This window comes from Thermobia domestica, chromosome 16 (genome assembly GCF_964235325.1).
Source record: "Thermobia domestica chromosome 16, izTheDome1.hap1.1, whole genome shotgun sequence".
Taxonomy (NCBI): domain Eukaryota; kingdom Metazoa; phylum Arthropoda; class Insecta; order Zygentoma; family Lepismatidae; genus Thermobia; species Thermobia domestica.
The window spans coordinates 30,366,552-30,392,512 of record NC_137469.1 but is presented as its reverse complement, the minus strand read 5'-3'; the positions used below and the strand labels follow the sequence as shown (position 1 = coordinate 30,392,512).

Genomic DNA, 25,961 nt, shown 5'->3' with positions numbered 1-25,961 from the left:
TGCCGAATTTCATTGAAATACAACTAATAGTTATCAGGATATAGAAGGTTTTCGAACCAAGACAATAATTTTTATAGCAAATGTAGCTTTTGGCAGAGAAGAAAACTAGGGAAGGTGAGAGGTATCACGTAACATTAAGTGTAAAATTGGTTACATAACACCCATTGACAGTGTAATTAAGGGGATGTAAAAACCAGTCGAATAGTAACATCTTATTCTGACTTCAGGTTGGTCAGTTGACTTCAGAAGGGTTAAGACTCGTGTAACCAGAACATAACGTTACAAATCACCAACTTATAGTACATTGGGATGTTGTCTCCTCGATACATCGACTACATTATAATATAATAATGCCGCATTAAAACCCAACTCTAAGCTTATGCCGCAGAATCAATTGCAGTTCCTTCGTTCTCAACATGATGGTGAGTTGAATTGAGTTGATTTTAACGTCCCGTTCAGCAGCGAGACTATATGAGATAGGACCTATTGATTAACGTGGAATATGAACCACATGACCCCCACCGGGAATCGAATCTGGGTCTCCCACGCAGAGGCCCGTAAGCTAACTGCGTAACCATGAAGGAGCTCTTAACATGATATTCAAACCAATCTCAAACTACTAATAATAAACGCAGCTAAATCAAGTGTGAAGCGTAAGGAACATTATAACTCGAGCTAGTCTTCACATTAATGACCCTAATCGGATTAGACCGCGAGCCTTGAGGACAAGTGAAATGCACCACTTCCGACGAAGAAAATTATATGTACAGAGTTTTAAAGGTAACTTCAATCATTCCTCTCACATAAGAAAAAGTTGGGTGATATTCTTTGGTATGGTACTGAATTCATACATTAAAGGTAAGGGTAAAACAAACAGAACTTTTAAATTTATTAATTCTAAACTTTACAATCAAAAATTTGTCCTTGCACTTTGTTAAATCAACCATAAATAGAGTTGAAAGTTCATTTTTTTTGTAAAAGATTTTAACAGCAATAGAGATATATATATAAAATTTTCATTACAAACTTGGATATTCCAACATAATTTTTATGGACAACAAACACGCATTAACAAGTTTTGTTTTTCATAATTCTGTACACATACTGCTGCAATATAAAATGTTGAAATAGAGTATTCATAACTTGGACTCAATGAATGTGTATACATATATATACACACACATACAATAGATATAACAAAGTGACCTAACGATATCTATGTACTGAAAAAATAGTTGTAGCAATGCACAAAAATTAATAACAAGAAAGCAAGCACTGTTTTTTGTCTTTTTTGGTCTTCTCAGTGGTTCAAGAAGTATGACATTTTTAAAAAATGTTGCAGTCAGTAATTAATATTATATCACAGTCAAAGCCAATTCGGTACTACTTTCATTTCTCAAGATCCTTCTTCTCGAGGGATTTTAAAAAGTACAATTAACAACCAACACAGTGCTAGATTCATTAAACTTAGTTGTACTTTTCCCTTGCCACCACACAAATCTTTGATCTCGTGCTCCTGGAAAAAAAAGTTCAAAGAATTGTTAAGCTCAAAATTTTAATTTAAAAAATAAATCTTACATTTCATGTGTTTGGATCAAAAGATTCAATATATTTCCGTCAAAAATTTTCTTGTAGGCCTCATATCTGGAGAACTACATATAGTGTAGCCAAACCCAAACTATCACGTAACTCAGTATGATGTGCTTATTCCGTAATAATAATAATAATAATAATAATACGAAAAATCGATTTAAGGGTCGTTCAAAAATTTTGTGGCCCCAGATCCAAAAACGCATCCAAAGATCCAATATATTTCAATAAAAAAATTTTCTTGTACGTTTTATATCTGGAACTACATATAGTGTAGCCAAACTCAAACTATCACTTAACTCAGTATGACGTGCTTATTGCGTAAAAAATACGAAAACTCGATTAAGGGCCGTTCGAAAATTTTATGGCCCCTGATCCAAAAACTAATTATTGACCAAGATCACAATCTTTTGATGCATTTTTTGGATCATTCCTAAAATTCTTGTTATAAGATGTTTTTAAAATATTATAGAACTATGAAAAGTATTCGTTATTGATCATATATAGTAAGAGGCATAATAAAATTTTAGCACGAACAGAATCTTAAAAGTATGCTGAAGTTACGTTATATATTTCTGTAACAACATATCAGTAATGTTTTGCTAATTTATATAGAGGTTTTCTTGCTCTGTATTTACAGATGATTTTCTTGTATTTATGTATAAAGATTCAAATATGCATCTTTCTTTCAACGGAATGCAACTCATATTGAGAGTATTTTTACTACAAAATAAACTCTTAAGTGATACTGACGTTCAAATGAAACTTTGACTAACCAATATTTGTGACCAACAATTTCCTTAAAAAAGTATTCTACTTACTTTTTCATGTTTACTAACACAATCTGGCAGTCTTGTTCTGTTAAGAAGGAGATTGTTCTGTTTATAACATGAGAGACTATTGTTATAATACACTTCCCTTGGTGCTACGCTCAGAGTTGTGTATGGGTCAGCTACACATTCATTTTCCACTATTATCATTATTAAGTTGCTGTGAGGAATATCTTCCTTAACCCTAGAAACAAGAGAAAATACCAGCATCATTTAACGTTCTACAAAATCTTATTGTAATATGCATTTCGCTACTTCTGTTGGAGAGAAAAGTTAGCAAAGTATAAAAACAACTTACAAAGTGTTCAAGTGCCCATTACTTGTTGCTAATAATTTTCGACATTTTGAGTTCTGCTGTCTCCTTTAGAGCATATAGAAAGATAGTGTTTTTACGGTTAAATATAAACTAAGAAATGTTCAACTTTTTCTGGTAACGGAAGAAGAATATTCATTCAGAAGAAAAACTACAAAGCCAGAATACGACTCTATACATTGGAAGAATTAGTTCAGCAGATATTTGTATTCTGATAGTAGGTACAGGTAAGCGTTTATTTTAACCTCAGTTTTACCTTAAAAGTACCACCATCCTTCCAAGTACTCCGAAGAAGGCAAGATACTAGTTGATGTAATCAGCAGCAGCATCTATTGCTTTGTTTGTTTGTTTGTTTGTTTGTTGGAAGTTTAATTCCCATTTCAGTACGGATGTTATATGAAACATGGACGTACAATTTTTACTAATGTGTTCAAATTGGAATGCTCTTCTACCAGGAATTGAATCTAGGACCACATGCACCAAAGACGCACGCGCTAGCCACTAGACAAGCTGGGAGGACTAGCATGTATTGGGATTTGAGCATTGAGAAGTTCTTTCTATATATGATTAACATCTTTATTGCATATCACAAAGTAAAGTCAGGAAAATATATTTTATTCTTTATATTATGTCTGTGTGTTATTTAAAAAAAAAAAGAGAGATAAAAGAGTTTAAAAAAATCACTAGCATAACGTAGACCTTGACCAATGGAGAAAATACAGACTCTACAGTTTGGTGTTGGCACGGTAGCTTAAGGTTAGTGTAAAGGGACAAGTTTTGCCGATAGATGTCACAAGAGTCTTCGTATCTCTCCCTTTTATTTTTTACCTTTCAAGAAAATTTACAATTTCTTTTATAAATTTCAACCTACAGACTTCAATTTTTTAGAGAAGGAACGTCATAACCTATTAAAGGGAACAATCCGTGCCGATTTTTTTATTTAGAATTTTCTGCATTGTTGAAACCAGGGCCGGACTTAGCATTTTGGCGCCCCTAGGCCCAATATTTTTTTCCGCCCCCTAGTCTGGTTAAAGTTACTTTCCTAAAAACCTTTATTAAAAAATTACAGCCAGTTCTCCCTTGTTTGAGATCAATGTTGTAACGACGCATAATGTTGAAAAATAGTTTAACTTTACCAACAATTATTTGTTCCAATGAACTTCAAAATCAGAATGCTTTATTAGCCTGATTTTTTTAAAATCAATTCAAAAAATATGTTAAGTTATGGCTACTTATTTTTATTTTTAGATATTTTTTTATTTTTTTCTCTCGGCCGTGCGCCCCCTGGGAGCTTGCGCCCATAGGCCAGGGCCTATTGGGAAATCCGGCCCTGGTTGAAACAGTTCCATTGTTAAAGGTTTGGATATCCATTTCGACAATGAAGAAAATTCTAAAAGAATGGACACGGATTATTGCCTTCGATAGATTATGAAGTTCCTTTTCTAAAAATTTGAAGTCTATAGGTTGTAATTTGTAAGAGAAATCGTGAATTTTCGTAAAAGATAAAAAAGACTGTAGTGCCATCTATCGGCAAAACTTGTCCCTTTAAACCAACCTTAATGGTAGAATGCTTACCTCTGGTGCGTGAGGTTTCTGGTGCGATCCGTTTCCAAGTAAGTTTGTGGTGGACAACATCGTGCTCGTGGGTTTTCTCCGTTCATTTCCTCCCACTGTCTCATTCCACCAATTCTTCCATCATCATTCACTTACTTTAATCATCGTCTCCCTTAGCCTAACAGGCATGAGTGTGGGACGTTAAACTCAAAGATTTCGTTTTCATTTTTACAGTTTGGTGTGAAATTGGAGTGGAAAAGCTTGATTGCCTGAAAAGTTGATTTGTTTTTCAGAACATGAATTATATTTAAGTGAAATATAATGTTACTTCTTTCAAAAAAAAAAAAAAAAAAAAAAAGTTTGAGAACTTACGATTTCAAAAGGGAAGTAGTGATCAATGTCCGTTGTTAAACCAAACCCTTAGGTAGAGGAGGGATTTTTTTTTTTAACAAATGATTATGAATTTTGTATAGGGATTCTTGTTCCTTAATATTAAATTACCTAAGACATTCAATTTGAAACCTTACCACTAGTCATCAATTTATTAAAAAAAAAAGTGTACAATTCATAAATTTTACAATATAATGAAGGCGCAAAAGGATCTCAGATTTCCAGCTTAGCGTGCATATGCGTGAGCTGCTGCATTACTCAGTTCTTGAGCTCCTTCGTGGTTAAGCGGTTAGCCTACGCACCTTTGGCGTAGAAGACCCAGGTTCGATTCCCGGCGGGAGCTCATGTGGTTCGGATTCCACGTTAATCAGTAGGTCCACGTCTAATATATCCTTGCTGCTGAGCGGGACATTAAACTCAACTCAACTACTGAGTCCTTTCGAGGCTTCATATATTTTTCTCTTCAGCGTAATGTTCTATGTTTTGCAACGCATGGGCTATACCGCAATTCATATTTCTTGCACCTGGACAAATCCCATGAGCTACTCTTAACCTTTTTTCATGATGCAAAATATTGACATTTATCTCATATTTTGTCAACTATTAAGTTTCCGGAACCGCGATAGCTCAGTGGTAGAACGTTCAACCCTGGTTAGAGAAGTCCCTCGTTCGATCCCAGCTTCTACCAAGTTTGTGGTGGAAAAAGAATGTACGCGAGTTTTCTCAGGATTCTCTCGTTTCCTTCCACTTTATTCATTCCAGCACTATCCAACGTATTATCGTCCTTAGCTTCGGTGCATAATCATGAAACTTACAATAAAAACAAAATGTTTTCCTCCATAGTACGAGGAAACAATGTACAGTTCGCGGCATAGAAATCGTTACACAAATTCTAAGTCCAAATTAATAAACTCTTGCCCCGTTTTCTTATGCATCTAGAAATACATCTCTCAATCGATTAGTTGCTTCTAGTATTCAATCCGACTCCTCTTCCTCCTCCCATCTCCTTGTCTAAAGCAGTGTGTGTGACGTAGTACACTCTTTCCTTTCAACTGAAAAAGAAACAGGAATCAAGTTTACAACGTTACAGCTTTAAAACAGTCTTTTCCATTCGTTTGTTCTGAAATATTATTAAAAGCCAAAATTAAAAAAATGTCACACAATGTTCCCAGAGCTTCATAAATACCTTTAGTTTCATTCTTTCCATTATTTAAAGACTGCAAGCTAGTAAGATGCTCCCCAAGAAATCTATTTAAAATACCAATAACGGCAGTAGGGTTTGCGCTTCCTAAAGTCTGTAATGCACGCACAGAGCTCGAGAATATCTACTGACAGAAATGAGTGTTATTCAATGATTCATTTCATTTCTTTTCAGTAATTGCAAGTAAATGTTCCAGGGGCATCATTTGGGCAGGACAGGAGGGTGTAATTCCCCCTCCCTTGAGCTTCATAAATACGTATTGTTTGATCTAATGTATAGTAATACACTAATAAAAAGTGAAAATCTTATGTCTGCGGAAAATCACCCCCACCCCTCGAATAAAATGTAAAAGACACTCCTTTTAGCAACAAACCTATAGAGTTACGATAGCACATTGCTAGAGAGCTTACATTTGGTTTCACGAGTCGAAGGTTTGATCTCAAGCCATATGAGTTCCTGGGCGATATTGAGAGAGAGAGAGAGATTCAAGAATGGAGACAGAGAGGTGTGATTTATATACACAGATTTAGAATTGGGGAAAAATGATCGGACAGCATTCGTATTCGTTGTAAACTTGTGGTTTTATGAAACAGGTTTCGAATTGCGAGCATCACATTAGGCAGTTGTCGAATTAAGGTGAAGTCCTTTTAGAGCATCCGATGATTACGAAGGGAGAGAAAGATCTTGAGAACTGAGGAATTAAGAATTTAAAAAATCTGTACCTTCAGAGACGGGTTTCGAACCACGAACCTTGTACTTATCGAACTATGACTTTGTCCATTCTGCTACGGAGAACTCTATGTACTTATTCACATATGTTTCCTTTAGCTACGTTAAAAGCTAACGTAATGGGATATTCCAAAAGTTGAGTCAGTGGGTGCACCCTTCAGATAGGACGTAAACCTCTTGTAACTTAGTAACAATATGCATAATGAACTTCCCCTTGTTCAGGACACTTTTTAAAGCAGTAAAATTTGTTACTATTGATTTAATTAAGCTACATTTGATAGAACCATCTGATAAAGTGGTGCCAAACCCTTTGCGTCATTGTTTGTTAGGTGAATGGTTAATGTAAGTTACTCCTACGTGGATGGTCCGAGCTTCAAATCAAGACCATTCTTTTTGATAATTTTCTTTGAGCTACGCTCATATTGTGCATTCTACAAGTTCAATTTTGAAGTAATGTAGTCACAGCTAGTTTAATTCGAAATTATTTTCAAATATGATATTTGTTATTACATGGCACTCCTCACTTGTTTGTAGTCCTGCATAAATGCAAAATTGTTTTAAAAGTATATTTTACTTTCAAGTATTATTGTTTAAAAAAACTTGTCCAACTTTATTTTATAATTATTTTATATTTCTTAGTTATAATAACATATTTTCTAGTTATATTGTATTCTATGTTATACGTTTATTATTTACATTCTATGCCTTACATTTGAAGAGGAGCTTATGACAATTCAGAGCAGCAGGGACATACACAGGATACAGGCCTTGGCATTCCAGAGCTCCTGCCCGCACGAAATCACTACTTTTCTGTAAATTATATCTAATTTTAGAGATGATGACAGACATTTTAGTAAAATATGCCCTCAATCGCTGAAATAAATTCCTGTCTACGCCCTGCAAGGCAGTGACGATTTTAAGGAGTGATCAGTTAGTAATGCCTCCCTGGAGCAACGACACTTCCCCAGAAGTCATATCTCCGATAATTCCGAATGTGATATCAGTATTTGTGCATTATCACTTTTCACTCTCAGTGTATTAAAACGCACCAAAAACGAACTGTTCCTAACTAGTAAGTCTTCACTTGTTCTCCCTATGACCCCATGCCAATAGGGCCAACCTTGAACATATCCACATCTGAAATATCACCTTTTATGTCAATGATCCGGAAAACTTCCCATTCGACACAAACATAGGATATTTTCGATTCTTTTTTACTGTCACACTCCCATTGTCAAGTCCATTCTAACCAAGGCTTAATTTGGACTTAAGCAACATCCACAGTGTCACTATTCGTCTTTGCACATGAATTCGACACTAATATCGTTCGTATTTGACTACTTTTACATGTCACTTTCACCTCTTCGTAGCGATGGTTTCAGTGTTTCGCCCCATAACTATGGAGGAATTTCGACCAACGTAAGTATAATTATAAATTACCATCTGAAAAACACTGTACGGGTGATCTTTTTCAGAGAGTAATTCATTAACTACTTTGAAGATTGCCAAAGGGCTAAACTTCGTCTGCACTATTGTGCTATGAATATAAGTTTTAGTGGTTTAATTCACTGAATACTCGCTTAGATGTTGCTCTCGTCACAGGAAAAGTGAGATACAGTTATAACAGAAAAATGAAATCAAATATTTAAGTTTTACGTCCTATGTTTATGCCAACTATGCTAATGGAGACAGTAATGGTGAGAAATGAATGAAATTGCGGAATGAAGAAAGTGGGAGGAAACGGGAGGAACCCGAGAAAACTCATGCACACGGTGTTTGTCCATAATAAAGTTCATTCGGCGTGAGCTGGGATCGAACCAAGGACCCCATGGACCATAGGTAAAGCTATAAAAGAATAGGCGTCTAAACAAAAACGGAACACTACTATCAATGAGAGTTATATAAGATTAGATTTTTAGTTATTTCATTCTAAGTTAAAATTTCAATTAATCTTGTTCTTCATTACTGTTCGAAAACTTAAAGTTGTTGATGCAAGGACGTGATAAATCTTTTCAGTAGACTTCTTAGTCTATAGATAGTTCACAACTTCTTTTTCATCTGAGGCTAAAGTAGTTGCATTTTACACATTGAGGAAAAAATGTGAAATTATATAAAAACCTCCAAAGTGGAATTACCAAACTTCAATGGGCTCCTTTTTGCTGTGGGCCTCCCTCACTGCACTCCCATTAGTTATGCCACAGTTCAGGGTGCATGATGTAGTTTCCCACTTTTAGGAATATTTTCTAAGGCAGTACGAGGTTTTTTATTTTCTGTGTGAATTGAGAGTTATATTTGCTAGAACTGTCGGTTAAAGGAGACAAAAGATCCTATACTCAAACACACATCATCTCTTTCTAAGCTCTAATGGAAAACGAAACGAATCATCGTAAACATTTTACGTTTTTGAAGAGAGAGAGAGAGAGAAAAAAGAAATCGATTGCACAAACATATAACGGTGTCATTTGCATGCAAATTTATAACTTGTAAAAGGTTATGGCTTGTTAGATGAGGAGTTAGTGAACGGGATTCTTCTGCTGGTGATATCATTTACAGAAAAGTAATGATTTCGTGCGGGCAGGAACTCTGGATTTCCAAGGCCTGTATCCTGTGTGTGTCCCTGCTGCTCTGAATTGTCATAAGCTCCTCTTCAAATGTAAGGTATAAAATGTAAATAATAAACGTATAACATAGAATACAATATAACTAGAAAATATGTTATTATAACTAAGAAATATAAAATAATTATAAAATAAAGTTGGACAAGTTTTTTTTTTAAACAATAATACTTGAAAGTAAAATATACTTTTAAAACAATTTTGCATTTATGCAGGACTACAAACAAGTGAGGAGTGCCATGTAATAACAAATATCATATTTGAAAATAATTTCGAATTAAACTAGCTGTGACTACATTACTTCAAAATTGAACTTGCAGAATGCACAATATGAGCGTAGCTCAAAGAAAATTATCAAAAAGAATGGTCTTGATTTGAAGCTCGGACCATCCACGTAGGAGTAACTTACATTAACCATTCACCTAACAAACAATGACGCAAAGGGTTTGGCACCACTTTATCAGATGGTTCTATCAAATGTAGCTTAATTAAATCAATAGTAACAAATTTTACTGCTTTAAAAAGTGTCCTGAACAAGGGGAAGTTCATTATGCATATTGTTACTAAGTTACAAGAGGTTTACGTCCTATCTGAAGGGTGCATCCACTGACTCAACTTTTGGAATATCCCATTACGTTAGCTTTTAACGTAGCTAAAGGAAACATATGTGAATAAGTACATAGAGTTCTCCGTAGCAGAATGGATAAAGCCATGGTTCGATAAGTACAAGGTTCGTGGTTCGAAACCCGTCTCGGAAGATACAGATTTTTAAAATTCTTAATTCCTCAGTTCTCAAGATCTTTCTCTCCCTTCGTAATCATCGGATGCTCTAAAAGGACTTCTCCACGTTAATTCGACAACTGCCTAATGTGATCCTCGCAGTTCGAAACCTTCCCTTCTTCTGTTTCACAAAATCAAAATTTTCGTCATAATACGAATGCTGTCCGATCATTTTTCCCCAATTCTAAATCTGTGTATATAAATCACCCCTCTCTGTCTCCATACTTGAATATATATATATATATATATATATATATATATATATATATATATATATATCAATGTCGCCCAGGAACTCATATGGCTTGAGATCAAACCTTCGACTCTTGAAACCAAATGTAAGCTCTCTAGCAATGTGCTATCGTAACTCTATAGGTTTGTTGCTAAAAGGAATGTCTTTTAGATTTTATTCGGGGGGTGGGGGATTCCCCACAGACATAAGATTTTCACTTTTTATTAGTGTATTACTATACATTTGATCAAATAATACGTATTTATGAAGCTCAAGGGAGTTGGAATTGCACCCTCCTGTTCTGCCCAAATGAAGCCCCTGGAACATTTACTTGCAATTACTGAAAAGAAATGAAATGAAATCATTGAATAACACTCATTTCTGTCAGTAGATATTCTCGAGCTCTGTGCGTGCATTACCGACTTTAGGAAGCACAAAACTTACTGCCATTATTGGCAATTTCCATAGATTTCTTAGGGAGCATCTTACTAGCGTGCAGCCTTTAAAGAACGGAAAGAATGAAACTAAAGGTATTTATGAAGCTCTGGGAACATTGTGTGACTTTTTTTAAAAAAAAAATTAGGCTCTTAAAAATATTTCAGAACAAACGAATGGAGAAGACTGTTTTAAAGCTGTAACGTTGTAAACTTGATTTCTGTTTCTTTTTCAGTTGAATGGAAAGAGTGTACTACGTCACACACACTGCTTTAGACAAGGAGAGGTGGAGGAGGCGGAGGAGTTGGATTGAATAGTAGAAGCAACTAATCGATTGAGACATGTATTTCTGGATGCATAAGAAAACAAGGCAAGAGTTTGTTACTAATTTGGACTTAGAATTTAGAATTTCTGTAATGATTTCTATGCCGCGAACTGTACAAATAACGGATTATACTTAAGGGGCATTTTAGTGGTTGACAAATTTCTATACATTTCAGAAATGAAGGCAACAACAATTTTATTTGTAATACATAATTTTTACTGAAGGTTGAAATTGCATAATCTAAAACGTTTAACGCACTAAGACGGTAAGTTGGAGATGCAGCTCTAGTACATCTCACTCACACTTCAAGTATCCCATTCAAATAATAATCTTGTTTGTACCTTTGGCGTAACATACTAAATATATGTCAATTCCTTACCAGCAGGTAGATGAGGAATGTGAACGTTTCTTGTGGTGTGGCTCTCGTACGTAATAATACAAATCTATTTCTTTGTCACATGGTTCGGGTCTGGTCCTGTTGATAGGCACACAAGGTGCAATTCGATACGAAGTTTCCGAAGGTGATGGTTCTATTGGAGCATCGTACGCTTCTGGAATAAATTGACAAACGAATAAACATTATTGCAAAATCCTGTTATAGTCAATGCAATGTATGCCAGGTTAGTGCTGAAACAGTTACGTTAGTATATGAGCAGTGTAAGCATTCATAAACATTAAAAGGTCCACTGACAAGGTACCTTTGCAAAGTGTCCCCTCGGGATTTGTGTAAAATTGATTCAAATGCAAAGTTCTTCGCGACCCAATGGGGTGTATTGTACTAATTTTAGCTGCCTATATCGGTAATTTGCATATTTATTGGCCTTCATATATCCGGAATTCAATCATACACTACTATAGCGCTCGGACACAAAATTGTCTTTAGTTTCTTTAGATGTAACTGGATATGAATGTGAGCATATACAAAACAAATTGGATCAAGTACCACTCCTCTGACACATGTTACTCACCCCAGCCATCATCTTGAATCCGCCATAATGGATTCAATTTTCAGTTTTTCAAATGGGAATAGGTGCAAGTGATACATCAAATTCATGTACAGTTCTCTCGGAAATTCACTGGTGTAGTGAATTTTACCGTGGCTTGTACCGTTTGGAAGGTATTACATGTTAAATCCTTCCAGGCACTTCGCCAATAGACATTGCAGAGTAATATCAGTTACGCTTATCAAAACAATTTCTAACTAAAAAAATATTGTAGGTATAAACAAACTCTTTACAACATTGGTGTCATAATCTTATTACATTTCTGTGAGTGATTGTTATTACTTCCATGTTATACTATAACAAGGGAGTATAGTAACGTATGGTGGAAAAAAAATTGTACAAAATTTGCAATACCGCAAATCCTGGCAACAGTGGACCGTGGTACACGATATGAGCTATGCAGGAAGATTAGTGTATCTGTTGTGCGTTAGCAAGTGCAGGAGAAGAATGACGCACAACGAAATAAGTTTGGCGTTAAATGAGGAACGGCGTCGTAAAGTAATCGTGCAATATTGGAAAGACAATCCGAATGTTAAAGTGTCAGACGTTGTGCAACGCTTCCAGAATGTGGGATACTCAAGACGAACGGTGTATAATATTGTGTCCAAAGTAGAGAAGGGTATGAATGTGGAAAATATGGTCGGCAGTGAACGGAAATCGACTTTAAGTGATTCCAAGGTGATGAGACAACTTCGACGAGCTACTGCAGTAAGGTGGCAAAATCGTACCAAGAACTTGGTAGGAAATTTCACTGTGATAAAAATACAGTGAAAGATGCTTTACAGAAAATGGGAATTACCAGACGGAAACGGAAAACTATGCCGAAGGTTACGGAACAACAAATTGTGATTCAGAAACAACGTTTAAGAACTCTGGTCACCAAAACGTTCACTGCTAAAAATGATGTACTCTGCATGATGGACGATGAGACTTATTTTACATTAGACGGTCACGAGTGGCAGCCAAAATCGTACTACGATCTAGGAACTGGTGATATGCCTGATTCAGTACATTTTCCTCCGAATTCAAAATATCCACAAAATGTGTTGCTATGGCTTGCGATGAGTAAAAAGAGACTCTCTAAACCGCAGTTTTTCACCACCGGCCTTGCGCTAAACACTGAACATTATGTGAAGTACTGTCTGCCGAAAGTTAAACAGTTTATCAACACGTATCATCATGGAGACAATGTGGTGTTTTGGCCAGATTTAGGGTTCCACTACGGTACAGCAAGTCTTAAGCCATGGCATACACTACATATCCAAAGATCAAAATCCTCTTAATGTTCCTCAACTTCGGCCTATTGAGGACTTTTGGGCAAATTTGAAGAGACAAATGTATGCCAATAATTATCACTCAACATCCGTTGCAGGTCTTATCCGACGAATCCGTAGATGCTTGAATGAAATTGATACATCGTGTTTCGCGTCACCCATGCAAAACGTTCCCCGCAATTGTCGTAAGGCCAGCAGATATGGCGTAAATGTGTTTGTACATTAAAGTCCAGATGTCATTCTTGCTTAACAATCAGAGAACACAACAAAATTGCGGATGTTTAGTGTGGCAAACGAATTATAATTTTGTGCAAATTTTTTTCACCATACGTTATTACGGTCAAAATCCCTAATGTAAATGCAGATACGACTGAATTTTGGGTGAAGACCTATCATTTCCGTGTGTGTGTATAACGTACGTTCAGAGAATATTTCATTAACGATAAATCGCGTAAAAGATTACATATACACACGAGCCCTGCAGAACTTTCTATTTGGTTCAATATTCGTGAAGTGCCTGATATTTAACATGCAATATCTTGCAAACGGTACCAGCTAAAGTAAAATTCACTTCAATTAATTTCCGAGAAAATTGTATACACACGAGCAAAAGTGCATTCACACTTCCAGTTTTCATATCCTGCAACGTTAGACAACCAAAAATTATCTTAAGGTTCGCTGGTTCAGAACTACATAAGGCGTTCTACAAATGCACTAGTTTGTTCAAAACATATCAGTGTAGCAAACTTAAAAAAATAGAAAAATATCCATACCTCTGCGATGAATAAAAAAACGGTTAGAATACACAGTTTAGTATTTACAGTGCGGTTGATATCATGAGAGAGTTACAGAGAAATTTTATTTAACCTTAGATATAACAAGGAAAAATCAATGTTGGTCAAACATTCATTTCATTGCACAGGTTACAGTATTTTGTAAAATCTCAGAATGTTTTACATTATTCGTTACAACGTTACCTTCACTTTTCTTAGTTATCAGTTTTAGTATCTCTCCTAAAACTTTATGAAAAAATATCAGATCGAGATGATTTAACTCCCAACTTTGTTTCGCGAGAATAATTTTTTTTTTATCAGCAAAGCCACCATAGTTTCTATTTTTTAAAATGTATTATTATTATTATTCATTTACACATTAAACCTAACAATAATATTTTCTGGAGTTACATTACTGGTTTCCAGTGTGTTCGGAAAATGAAACAGAAAAGAAAAATAAATACTAAGGAAAAAGAAAACCTAAGAAAGTAAAAAAAAAAAAAACAAACAAGATATGCAGCGTGTCTGTTCAATTTGCGAAAACCATTGCATCAGTAGAAAACATGTCATATTTCTAAAATATGACAAATAGTCATATTATGTGTGCTCATAATATAAGCTTGTGTAATTTAATTTCCAATCAATGATACAAGCATGTATTTATTACAAGCGTATACGATATCAAAAGAATACGAGTTTTCTCTTGTAATACGCTGTAATATATCATTCACTATCTCTTGCTATATTCTAAGTAATCGAGAACTATAATTTCGTAAAGAATAATAAACAAAAATGGACTAAAACATGATCAAATATGAATATTGACGAATGTTTAGGGTAATATTTCTATTGGAGATATCTCCACTCTTTCTTTCGTTCGGTTAACATGTGCATGATTATTGCATCTCATCTGTAGATGGAGAACTTTGAGCAAAGAGAAGTCATCATACACCCTGCAAGAACAACTTAAAAGTATTAAGTTGACTTTGAGTATAGTTGAACCCATGACCCTTGGATTTCTAACCTAGTGCCTATAACGCCTCGACTATACTTTCACTACTTCCGAAGTCTCTCAACTTGAGAGTTCTGTCATGAAATAATGGTCGGAGGGAAAAAGAATGGGAACAAAACTTTGGTTTACAAAAAATAGCAGAAATAAACAGAAACTTTCGGTTTGCCGAATGAAGGTTTAAGTAGCCAAGTCTCGGTTAGGACAACCCTTTTGAAGAAATCTTGAGTGTGACACAATATTTCTTTCCTACCATAGAAGCCTGTGTATCTTGGTAGGTATTAAATTAATTACGCTGAAATCTAGTGTGGTAAAATAATACATTACAATCTGTCAAAAAGATTTTTGTCGCGGGTCTACATTGTTTAACCCTTCCTAGAATCTATGTTATGAACAATCAGTCCATACAATACGTATCCACTTCGTAATTTAATTATGTTTAACAAAGCTATTCAAGTAGCAAATATGAATAAAATAGTAATTTACATTTATTTTAATGTTGCAGTTTAGACAAGGTGCAAATTTAAAAAAAAAAATCAAAACAAATCTTCACACTTAGCACTTAACGTTAATACAAAAAAGCATTACAACTTGTCCGAGATATTATGATTGTTACAGAAGTTTCTCTGTGTATCGTTTGGTGAGTGGATAACGTACTTGAACAGTGAAATAATCATTAGGTGTCTTGAGTTCGAACCTCCACCTCAGCAATCTTATGATTCCTTTTTCCTAATGCTTGTTAAAAAAAAGAGCCACAAGTAGAAGGCAACAATTCGATCATTTGAATTTGGAACTCACCACGTGATCCTTGTTCTTCAATACTACGTCGAACAAACGTTTGTTTAGTGGCGGATATAAGTCCTTGACCAGATAATGGGGACTGCTTTGAAACCAAATACATAGTATGAGAATTAAATCAGTCATATCTGTAGTTAGGTGTGGATAAGAAACAAAATTGAGAACCAAAGGTTTAAGAACAACTCAAGTTATTAATAGGAACTATCCGAAGATTATTGACTTACATCATCATAAAAGAAATACGAAAGTCCTTTCGAAACAAACAAAAAATAACATAGAACTTTGTAACCGGAGGGGAAAAAACCCAATGTGAACACACTGAGGACGAATCCTTTACTGTGTAGTGATTGTGGTTCAGTGGTCAAGGTGCTCGGGCAGTAATCTTAAGGTCGTTGGATCGAATCCAAGGAGGGTGTTTCTTTTTACTTTAGAATTTTTGGTGGCAATTGATCGGCGATCACACACATTCTTTTAAGATTTTGAATGCTCGGATGTTTCAATACTTGAACCACCAAATCTTCAGTTATAATAATAATAATAATAATAATAATAATAATAATAATAATAATATTATTATTATTATTATTATTATTATTATTATTATTATTATTATTATTATTATTATTATTATTATTATTATTATTATTATGTCGCAGAAGATTAAAAGTTAGGAACTTATTATCGCTCAGGTCATACCATTATAAGCAGAAAAGTGACATTTAGCAAGAACATTTCGGTTCAGTTTAGTGTTGTCCACGAGAAGAGGAATTTCTCATCTCGTTTCTCAAACAAAACAAATACAATCTAGACGAGAAAGAACATTTTACTTTCGAGATGGGACTAGGCTAACTCAAAGTCTTGCTTTAGAGATGAGAATCGAGACGAGACGAAAGGTATCGTAAACGTTTCTCGTCTTATCTTGATTCTCGAAGTAGTGTATGTCCATTTTTTAAGTAACAATTGCTCTGTAGAATGAATCTTAAACTCTATTTTGTTACTTTGTATTTCTAAGCTTATCAAATTATGGTCTGTTTTCGTATTTTTGTAACAAAGCTTTTATAATTACTTCTGCATATCCTAAAAGTTAGTTTATTATATACCTTACTTTTCAGTGATATTCAGTTATTTTCCTTAAAACGTAAAGTTTTAAGGTAGTTGCAGAGGTGTGTTCTGGAGGTCTAGACCCCCTCCCCGAAATCCCGATTTTTCTGTAAGTTTTGCCTAATTTTAAGGCAACTTTTAAAAAAAACTTTAATACCATTATTATTATTATTATTATTATTATTATTATTATTATTATTATTATTATTATTATTATTATTATTATTACTGAAGCTTTGTGAATTTAATGGTTTACTCTGTTCCAAAAAGGTTAAGCGCTTTCTTTATGATTGTTTTGGTCGTAGCACGCTCAGCTCTGGAGTGTCCCTGCATCTATCTTAGCTCCCGCCCAGTGATCATTGTGCTGGAGAAACGCCGTGTGTGTAGGTTCTCTCCGGGTTCTGTTTCTTTCCACTTTCTTTATTCCACTATTTCTTTCGTTCTCGTCATCGACGTCTCCTTTAGCTTATTCGGCATAACCATGGAACGTAAAACTTAAAAACATTTTTTCTTAGGGCTGTTGTGAGTTCAGTAGGCCTACTTTCTACATGAAAAATGACTGGAAAACTTTCGTTTCAAACACGTTCGCTGCGTTACGAGTCACTGGTGGCTCGTGTGATACTTCTTTTCTGTGCGCTTCAACGAGTGACACGGTGACTTGTTTAGCACTGAGATCCAAACTCAGTTTTACACTACCGCAGCAATCATGTTAACATCTAGCTAGTTGTAGGGACGTACGCAGGGGATATATCCTGGTCGTCCGGACACTTCTGTCCAATCCCGACTATTTTGTAACTTTCGTCTAATGTCTGGGGAGATTTTACAGATTTTAATGCAATCTGTCCTCACATGGAATTTGTCTTCTATACATGATGTTTAAAAAAAAAAACCGAAAACGTCTGAGAAGTGATTCGTGACACCATGATAAGACAAAAAGTATAGACTAACTTGCGTGCACAAATGCTTCCTTTCAGAGTGACTACGGCTGCCGAAGACATGAAAAAATGAGCTTTAAAGTCCAATAGCTCCGAATCTATGGGACCTACCATAGTCGGGTCAAGACTTTACTTAGGAACTAGTATGTGCCCTATCCAAATATCCAAGTTTCAAAACCCTGCGGTATTTCTGCAACAATTTTGATAGAGGAAGTTGATGAATTCTTCAAATTATATGCACATATCCAAACTCCCTCTATAAAAATTCTTGCGTGAGTACCCTAGGATTCTGAAACATGTATTTTTGGATAGCGCACATATTAGATCCTAAGTGAAGTCTTAACCCGACTACGGTATTGCTATACTGCTGAAACTTATACAGCTATACCGCTATTACTTTTACTATTAAAATAACTACTTCCAAACTAAGGTACTCTTTATTTACGGACACGGGTACATGCACACAAACTTCAAAAGTACTTTACTAAATTTTATCCCCATGCTACTAAATAATATTCTTCACAGTACTTCTAACAAGCCCACTTGCATACTCCAACTTCATTCTTGCTCCCACGAACTCTTTGACTCATGCCAAAGCCCGCCATCCTTATACTCATCACAGACTATTGACAGTAGTGTCACACTCTTCACAGACTACTTGCTATACCACATTCTCCACAGATTACTCACTATTTAACTCTTCCACATTCTTCACAGATTATTTCCTATTACACTCTTCCACATTCTTCACAGACTATTCACTATTACACTCTCACATTCTTCACAGATTATTCACTATTACACTCTTCCCCCGGGTTTTTTTTTTTTTACAATGACAATCTATTAGGTGGTCTCCTGATCCTTCCGGATCTTCTTGGTAGCTGCCAATCTTGCTGCTCTGCTGATGTTCTGCCATCTCCTGGATGTTGTCTTGGTAGGTGTTGATCTTGCTCTCTGACTGATGTTCTGTCACTTTCTGAATTTATGTTTGGACTTCTAGGTAGTTGTACGTGTTGTATATCTTCCACTGCTGCGTTTGTGCGCGGGTTTTTCCGGCAAAGAAACCATATATCCTCCTGACATTTTCTTGGCATGTTATCTTCCTCCTGACATTTTCTTGGCATGTTATCTTCTTGGTCTCCCTTTGCTTGCGGAAAAATTATTTGATGTCGATGGCACTTCCGTATTTTTCCTTGTATTCTTACCAAAAACACGACTGGGCTCATCTGCCTGACCAGTTCGGCTTTGATAAACTTAGGAAAACGATCGCGATAGTTTTTCACCCAGACCACTTCATTCTTTTCTTGTTGCTCCACTTCTTTCCTGTCTTTCTTGCCGCGTTCAAACACTCCCTTCTGTACAACATTAAACATCGTGCGTGGTTGAAAATTTAACATCAATTCCGCTGGTGGTTTCCCTGTTGCCTTACTCGGTGTGAATCGAAGCATATATAATATTTCTTTCAGCTTATGCTCTCTTAATCTACGGTTCCATGCATATTTATTGTCTAAAAACTGTTTTCTTAAAAGCTGCTTTACTGTCTGCACGGCTTTTTCAGCGATTCCATTGCTTTCTGGGTTGTATGGTGGAGTTAGCACTGCTTTGATGTCTCTTTCCTTTAGGTATGTCGTGAACTCAAATGATGTGAAAGGAGGTCCGTTATCTGATACTAAAGTCTTTGGATACCCGAAAATTTGAAAAAACTCGTCTAACTTTTGTTTAGTTTCAGATGCTGTCGTTGAATTTACATTCCACACTTGGATCCATTTTGAATAACTGTCCACTAACAGCAAAAATTTAGAACCCACACAATCAAAGTGATCTACATGCACTCTTCCCATCGGTTGTGCTTCTGCTTTCCAACTACTATATTGATTTTTCGAGTTATTCCTATGCATGCTATTACACGTTTCACAAAATTCGCTCATTTTTTTGATATCACAGTCTAAACCTGGCCACCAAACTGCTTCCTTAGCTACAGCCAGCATTCTCCAAGCACCTAGGTGATTCCTGTGTAGCTGTTCCAGATATTTCTTCCTTAGCTTATGTGGGAGTACAGTTTTGCCTTCCATAATCACACATTTGTTCACAACTGAAAGTCTTTGCTTGTTGTTAAAGAATGTTCTTAACTCTGTAGTATTATGTTCTTCCTTCAACTTCCTGGGCCAGCCTTTTATTATCCATTCTCTCACCTGACATAATAGTCGGTCTTCTTCCGATGCCTCCATGACTTCTTGGAGCGTTAATGGTGCCAACATTATTTGGCTTATGAACTCTTTTTCGTCTATTTTTACATCCACTGGTGGCTCATTAATCGGTAGTCTGGATAGGAAATCTGCTACTTCCACTTGCTTACTATAAAGGATTTTGAAGTCGTACGAAGACAAGAACAACATCCATCGTTGGAGTCTTGGTGAAGCTGCGTCTGGAATAGCCTTTTCTCCGAATATGATCTTGACTGGCATAGAATCTGTAATAATTGTAAAACGTCTACCGAACAAATATTTATGAAATTTCTTTACTCCGTGTATTATCGCTAATGCTTCTCTTTCGAACTGGGCATAGTTACGTTCTGCATTGCTCAATGTTGCTGACGTACACGCTACCGTCTTCAACTTGTTATTCACTTTGTTACACAGCATAGCGCCGATTCCATCCTGTGATGCATCAGTAATGAGTACCACCTCTTCCTTCTCATCAAATGGGTGTAGTATTTCCGCCTTCTTTAGCAGTTCTTTCGCATGTGTAAATTCTTGTGCATGTCGTTCTTCCCAACACCATATGGCTCCTTTTCTTAGTAATGTATACAACGACGGAATTTTTGACGCTAAGCCAGGTAGTTGTCTATGGTAAAATGAAAGCATACCTAGGAAGGCCTTCAGTTGCGTTACATTCGTCGGTTCGGGACATTTCATGATCGCTTCCACCTTATCTTCCATTGGTTTAATTCCTTCTGGACTAATATGATGTCCCAAATACTCTATTTCCTGTTTGAAGAAAACACACTTGTCTCCCCGCAGTCTGATATTCAGATCCTTGAACTTTTGTAGGAGTATCCGTGTCTTTTCGTAACAATCATACGTATCTTTTCCCCATATTATCACATCATCCAAGAAACATGCAGCCCACGGTAAATCTTGTAACACTGACTCCATAAACTTTTGAAAAATTTGTGCTGCACAGCTCAACCCAAATGCTAGTCTTTTGTGTTGGTACAAACCCCAAGGTGTGTTCAGCGTCATGTATTTTAATGAATTTTCATGGATCAACAATTGTTGGTACGCCTGCTTTAAATCACACAATACGAAACAATTGGCACCCTTCAACTTGTTCATTAAGTCTTCAATGCGTGGTAGTGGGTACGATACTTTTTCCAGAACTTTGTTTACCGTCACGCGAAAGTCCCAGCATAACCTGATGCTTCCATCTTTTTTTCTCGCTAATACCAGTGGCGTCGCCCAATCAGAATAATCCACTTGCGTCAAAATTCCTTGTTGCACTAACTTGTCTAACTCATCTTTCACTTGTGGTTTCAAACTTACCGGTATTTCGTATGCCTTCTTGAAAATTGGTACCGCTTCTTCTTTCACTGGTAATACCACTTTGTACCCTTTAACTGGTGTGTTTAAGTCTCCCTCAAACACTTCTTTGAACTCATCTTTGATTTTACTTGCTAAGTTATCAGCTACAGTTGCGTCATCTGTTCCTATCGAAGCAATATTACTACTAAACTGTTCTTTCCAACAAGGCCAAAGTATATTGATCCATGAACGTCCCACAATTGGTTGGTTTAGTTTAGCATCCAGTACATATAATTGTAACTGCCACTTACTACTTTTCCACTGCACTTCCACCATTATTTTACCTTTAGTGTCTAACGGTCTACCATCGGCATTGCATAATTTAATGGCATCCGATACTACTTGTTTGTTGGGGAAATGTTCGTTGCATGCATCTCTACTGATTACTGACACTGCGGCACCGGTATCTAGTTCAAAAAACACTGTCTTACCGTCACATTTTAGCGGTATGTTACATAAGTCCTTGCGTTTACCGTCTGGTACGTCCATTGCCAATAATTCAACGATCTTATCTAAGTTTTCTTCCTGCATTACTGACGTTTCTGGGGTGGTCACTTTAATTTCTTTCACTTTTTCTGTTACGTCCTCTGCGTCAATAGTCCCTTGTACTTCATGTCTTTTAAAACACATTTTCTGAAAATGGCCTTGCACACCACAAAAATTACACTTGACATATTTCGCAGGACAGGAGTATTTGTTATGTTGTTTCCCACACTTACCACACAAAAATTTACCCTTGTACCGTTCTGCTTTATTACTATTTCCACTGTTACTGCTGTACCTTACCTGTATTTGATTTTGCTTATTTGGCTTACCTTGACAATGACTCAACACATTCACCTGACCAACCTCTTCGAATTCTTTCTTTCTCATGATTGCCATGTCGTTACCAATAGTTTCCGCTTGCACTGCCATTTGAACAGCTACGGTGAAGGTCATATTGTCTTCCGCTAACAATCTCTTACGCACATTATCGTCGTTGATGCCATATATAAACTGATCCCGTAATGCTTCTTCTAAAAATGTGCCGAATTTACACAATGCTGCTTGCTGTCTCAACGTGGCTACAAATTCGGTAACGGACTGACCTTGTGACTGTTGAATAAATCTGAATTTGTACCGTTCTGAAATTGTGTTGAGTTTTGGTCGGAAGTGTAACACTAACTTGTCTTTGATTTTTGCGTAGGTCAGATCTTGAATCTTTTCCGGTTCACAAATGTCTCTCAATAGTTTGTATGTTTTTGCCCCGATAGACGCGATCAATGTAGGCACTTTCTTTGCGGCCGGTAACTCCATGGCTATGCAGAATTGATCAAACCTGTCCAAATAATCACTTATTTCCTGGTCTTCCACCTCAAATGCTTCAAAAAGTTTGGAACCTGCCATATTGTAAATCCTTTTACCTCGTCGCCACTGCTATACTGCTGAAACTTATACAGCTATACCGCTATTACTTTTACTATTAAAATAACTACTTCCAAACTAAGGTACTCTTTATTTACGGACACGGGTACATGCACACAAACTTCAAAAGTACTTTACTAAATTTTATCCCCATGCTACTAAATAATATTCTTCACAGTACTTCTAACAAGCCCACTTGCATACTCCAACTTCATTCTTGCTCCCACGAACTCTTTGACTCATGCCAAAGCCCGCCATCCTTATACTCATCACAGACTATTGACAGTAGTGTCACACTCTTCACAGACTACTTGCTATACCACATTCTCCACAGATTACTCACTATTTAACTCTTCCACATTCTTCACAGATTATTTCCTATTACACTCTTCCACATTCTTCACAGACTATTCACTATTACACTCTCACATTCTTCACAGATTATTCACTATTACAGGTATATCCCATAGTTTGGAGCTATTGACGTTTAAAGTTCATTTTTTCACGTTTTCGGCAGCCTATAGATCGGAAAGGAAAACTTGTGCGCCACGGTTGGTGTATACTTTTTTGTCTTATTTTGCTGTCAGGAATCACCTCCTAAACGTTGTCGGTGTTATTTTGCAACACCCTGTATATATTATAAGAGGAAGAGATGGGTATAAACATCTTATTTTAAAATATGTGAGCCCATCTTCCGTTGTCGTTAAAAATCTGCTTTTGAGGGGAAAATGAGGCAAGTTCTAGGCGTCCGGGCCTTGCAGGCCCTCCTAAATTTTTACTGGTTCCTAAAATTTTCACGGTAGGCTTGCAAATGGACCATAATATGATGGTGAACTATAATATGGTTGGATCGGCGTTTCTAACTTCTACCGCCCCCTCCCCATCATTTTTGGGCTGGCTACGGATCTGCTGGACTCATTGGCTAATCAGCATAACTTTAGATGCAAGTGCTATATAACTTGTGAAATTAAATAAAATTCTGTTTAAAAAATAAAAAAATAATGCAGAACATTTTATGCGATTAGTAACTTTATTTAATTAATAAGTTCATTTTCCTCTCTTTGATTGGAGCAAATCTGCCTAATGCATGCTGGTTAAACTCTGGTATTCTTATTGTCAGATCTTTTTCGATGGAAAACGTAACCAATGGTGATAACTTTTCTTGGGGCATTCAATTCCTTGAAAGTGTCAATTCTTTTGGATGTGGAAAAAAGCCTTTCTTTTTATGCTGACGTCATAGATACAGTTAATATTAATTTCAGAAGCTTTGTAGATTCACTAAATAGTTTTTCTAGATTATTGCGAAGAATTCATCCTAGCAAACCCACTCCCTGACAGTGATCCAAATTCCTCTGCGACACTCACAGCGAGCGATCTACACACCAGAATACAGGGATATAGTTGCCGCCTGAAAGGAAAATCATGAACAAACGTTTGTTCGACGTAGTATTGAAGCATAAGGATCACGTGGTCAGCTCCAAATGGAAATGATTGAAGTGTTCAATTTATTTATGGTTGTTTTTTAACAAGCATTACAAATAAGAATCATAAAATGGCTGTGGTGAAGACTCGAACCCAAGACACTTAATGACTATCTCACTGTTCAAATACGTTATCCACTCATCCAATACTACACAGCAGAAATTTCAGTAACAAACATAATATCTCGGACTAGTTGTAATACTTTTTTTTTTTACTAACGTTAAGTGCTAAGTATGGAGATTTGTTCTGATTTTTTTTTTTACTTTTACAGCTTGTTGTCTAAACTGCAACATAAAAATAAATTCACAATCATAATCATAATTTATTGCATCCGTTCAGCGTCATACAACGAAATTGGACATGTCAGTTATATATATATATATATATATACCAGGATACATAAACATACATACTATTTATTCAAGATAGATTCACTAATTTACTTACTATACATTTAATTTTACGCATACGAATTAGTTTGTACATATTCTTCAACCGAGTAAAAGCATTGTTCTATCAGGTACCTTTTAAGTTTGGACCTAAAGCTATTTACAGAGACCTGATTTTTTATATATGATGGAAGTAGTTTGTATAATAGAGTACCTTTGTGCGTAACTGATTTATTGTATATATTTGTTCTATGTGCATGCAAGTGAATGTCGTCTTTACTTCTTGTGTTGTACCTGTGAATGTCTTTATTAACAATAAATTCACTACTATGTTTATTTCAAATACACTAATATTTCGAACAAATACATTGAGGGAAGAGTCATTATTTCAAGTTCCTTAAAATATTTCTGCAAAAAAGTTCCATTCTACTCCTGCAAGTACTCTTACCACTTTCTTCTGTAGCCTAAAGATAACAATACTTTTAGGTGCATTTCCCCAGAACATCAAGCCATATTTCATTACATAATGAAAATTTGAGTAATATATACACTTAGCTGTTTTTACATTAATCTTATCTCTTACACATCTAATTGCATAACCTAGTTTGCTTAACTTACTTCTTACATATTCTATATGTGGTTCCCAGTTGAAATTATTAGATATTTTAACTCCAAGAAAGGTAGCAGTTTCTACATATTTAACTGTCTTATTATTTATTCTTATTATTGGATTGGCTTGATTACTTTTACCATTGTGAAAATTTAAGGCACATGCTTTATTGGCATTAATAATTAGGTCATTTTTAATCTTCCAACTTGAAATTTGGTTCATTGCTGTTTGGCAGTTTGAAGCTAATTCGCTTCATCTTTCCCACTAACTATTACATTTGTACCATCTGCATATAAAGTCACACATGAACTGTTAATACTTTCAGAAAGATCATTTATATAAAGAAGAAAGAGAAGTGGCCCTAGAATTGATCCCTGTGGTACTCCTTCACTTGATACACATTTTTGAATTTTGTTATTAACTCTTCCTGTGATTTCAGTTACTTGCTTTCGATCTTAAAAGTATGATTTAAACCATGTATTTGCTAAGCCTCTAATATGTACCATAGCAACTAAGTTTTTCTAGCAATATATTATGATTTACTAAATCGAAGGCTTTTGTTAGATCTAAAAATATTCCTATAGATAATGCTTTCTCATCCAACAAC

General features: G+C 35.8%; 1 protein-coding gene across 3 annotated transcripts in view; it reads right to left on the bottom strand.

The window, feature by feature from the left end:
• Window positions 1-859: 859 nt before the first annotated feature.
• Window positions 860-25,961, bottom strand: part of LOC145672964 (voltage-dependent calcium channel subunit alpha-2/delta-3-like) — a 169,912-nt gene continuing 144,810 nt past the window's right edge. For all 3 annotated transcript variants that reach the window (XM_081742228.1, XM_081742229.1, XM_081742230.1), the window contains 3 exons: window positions 11,374-11,545; window positions 2,412-2,604; window positions 860-1,516 (listed from right to left, as the gene is read on the bottom strand). In XM_081742228.1, coding sequence (XP_081598354.1) covers window positions 1,397-1,516; window positions 2,412-2,604; window positions 11,374-11,545 — 485 coding nt within the window. In that variant the 3' untranslated portion in view covers window positions 860-1,396. The remainder of the gene's footprint in view (window positions 1,517-2,411; window positions 2,605-11,373; window positions 11,546-25,961) is intronic.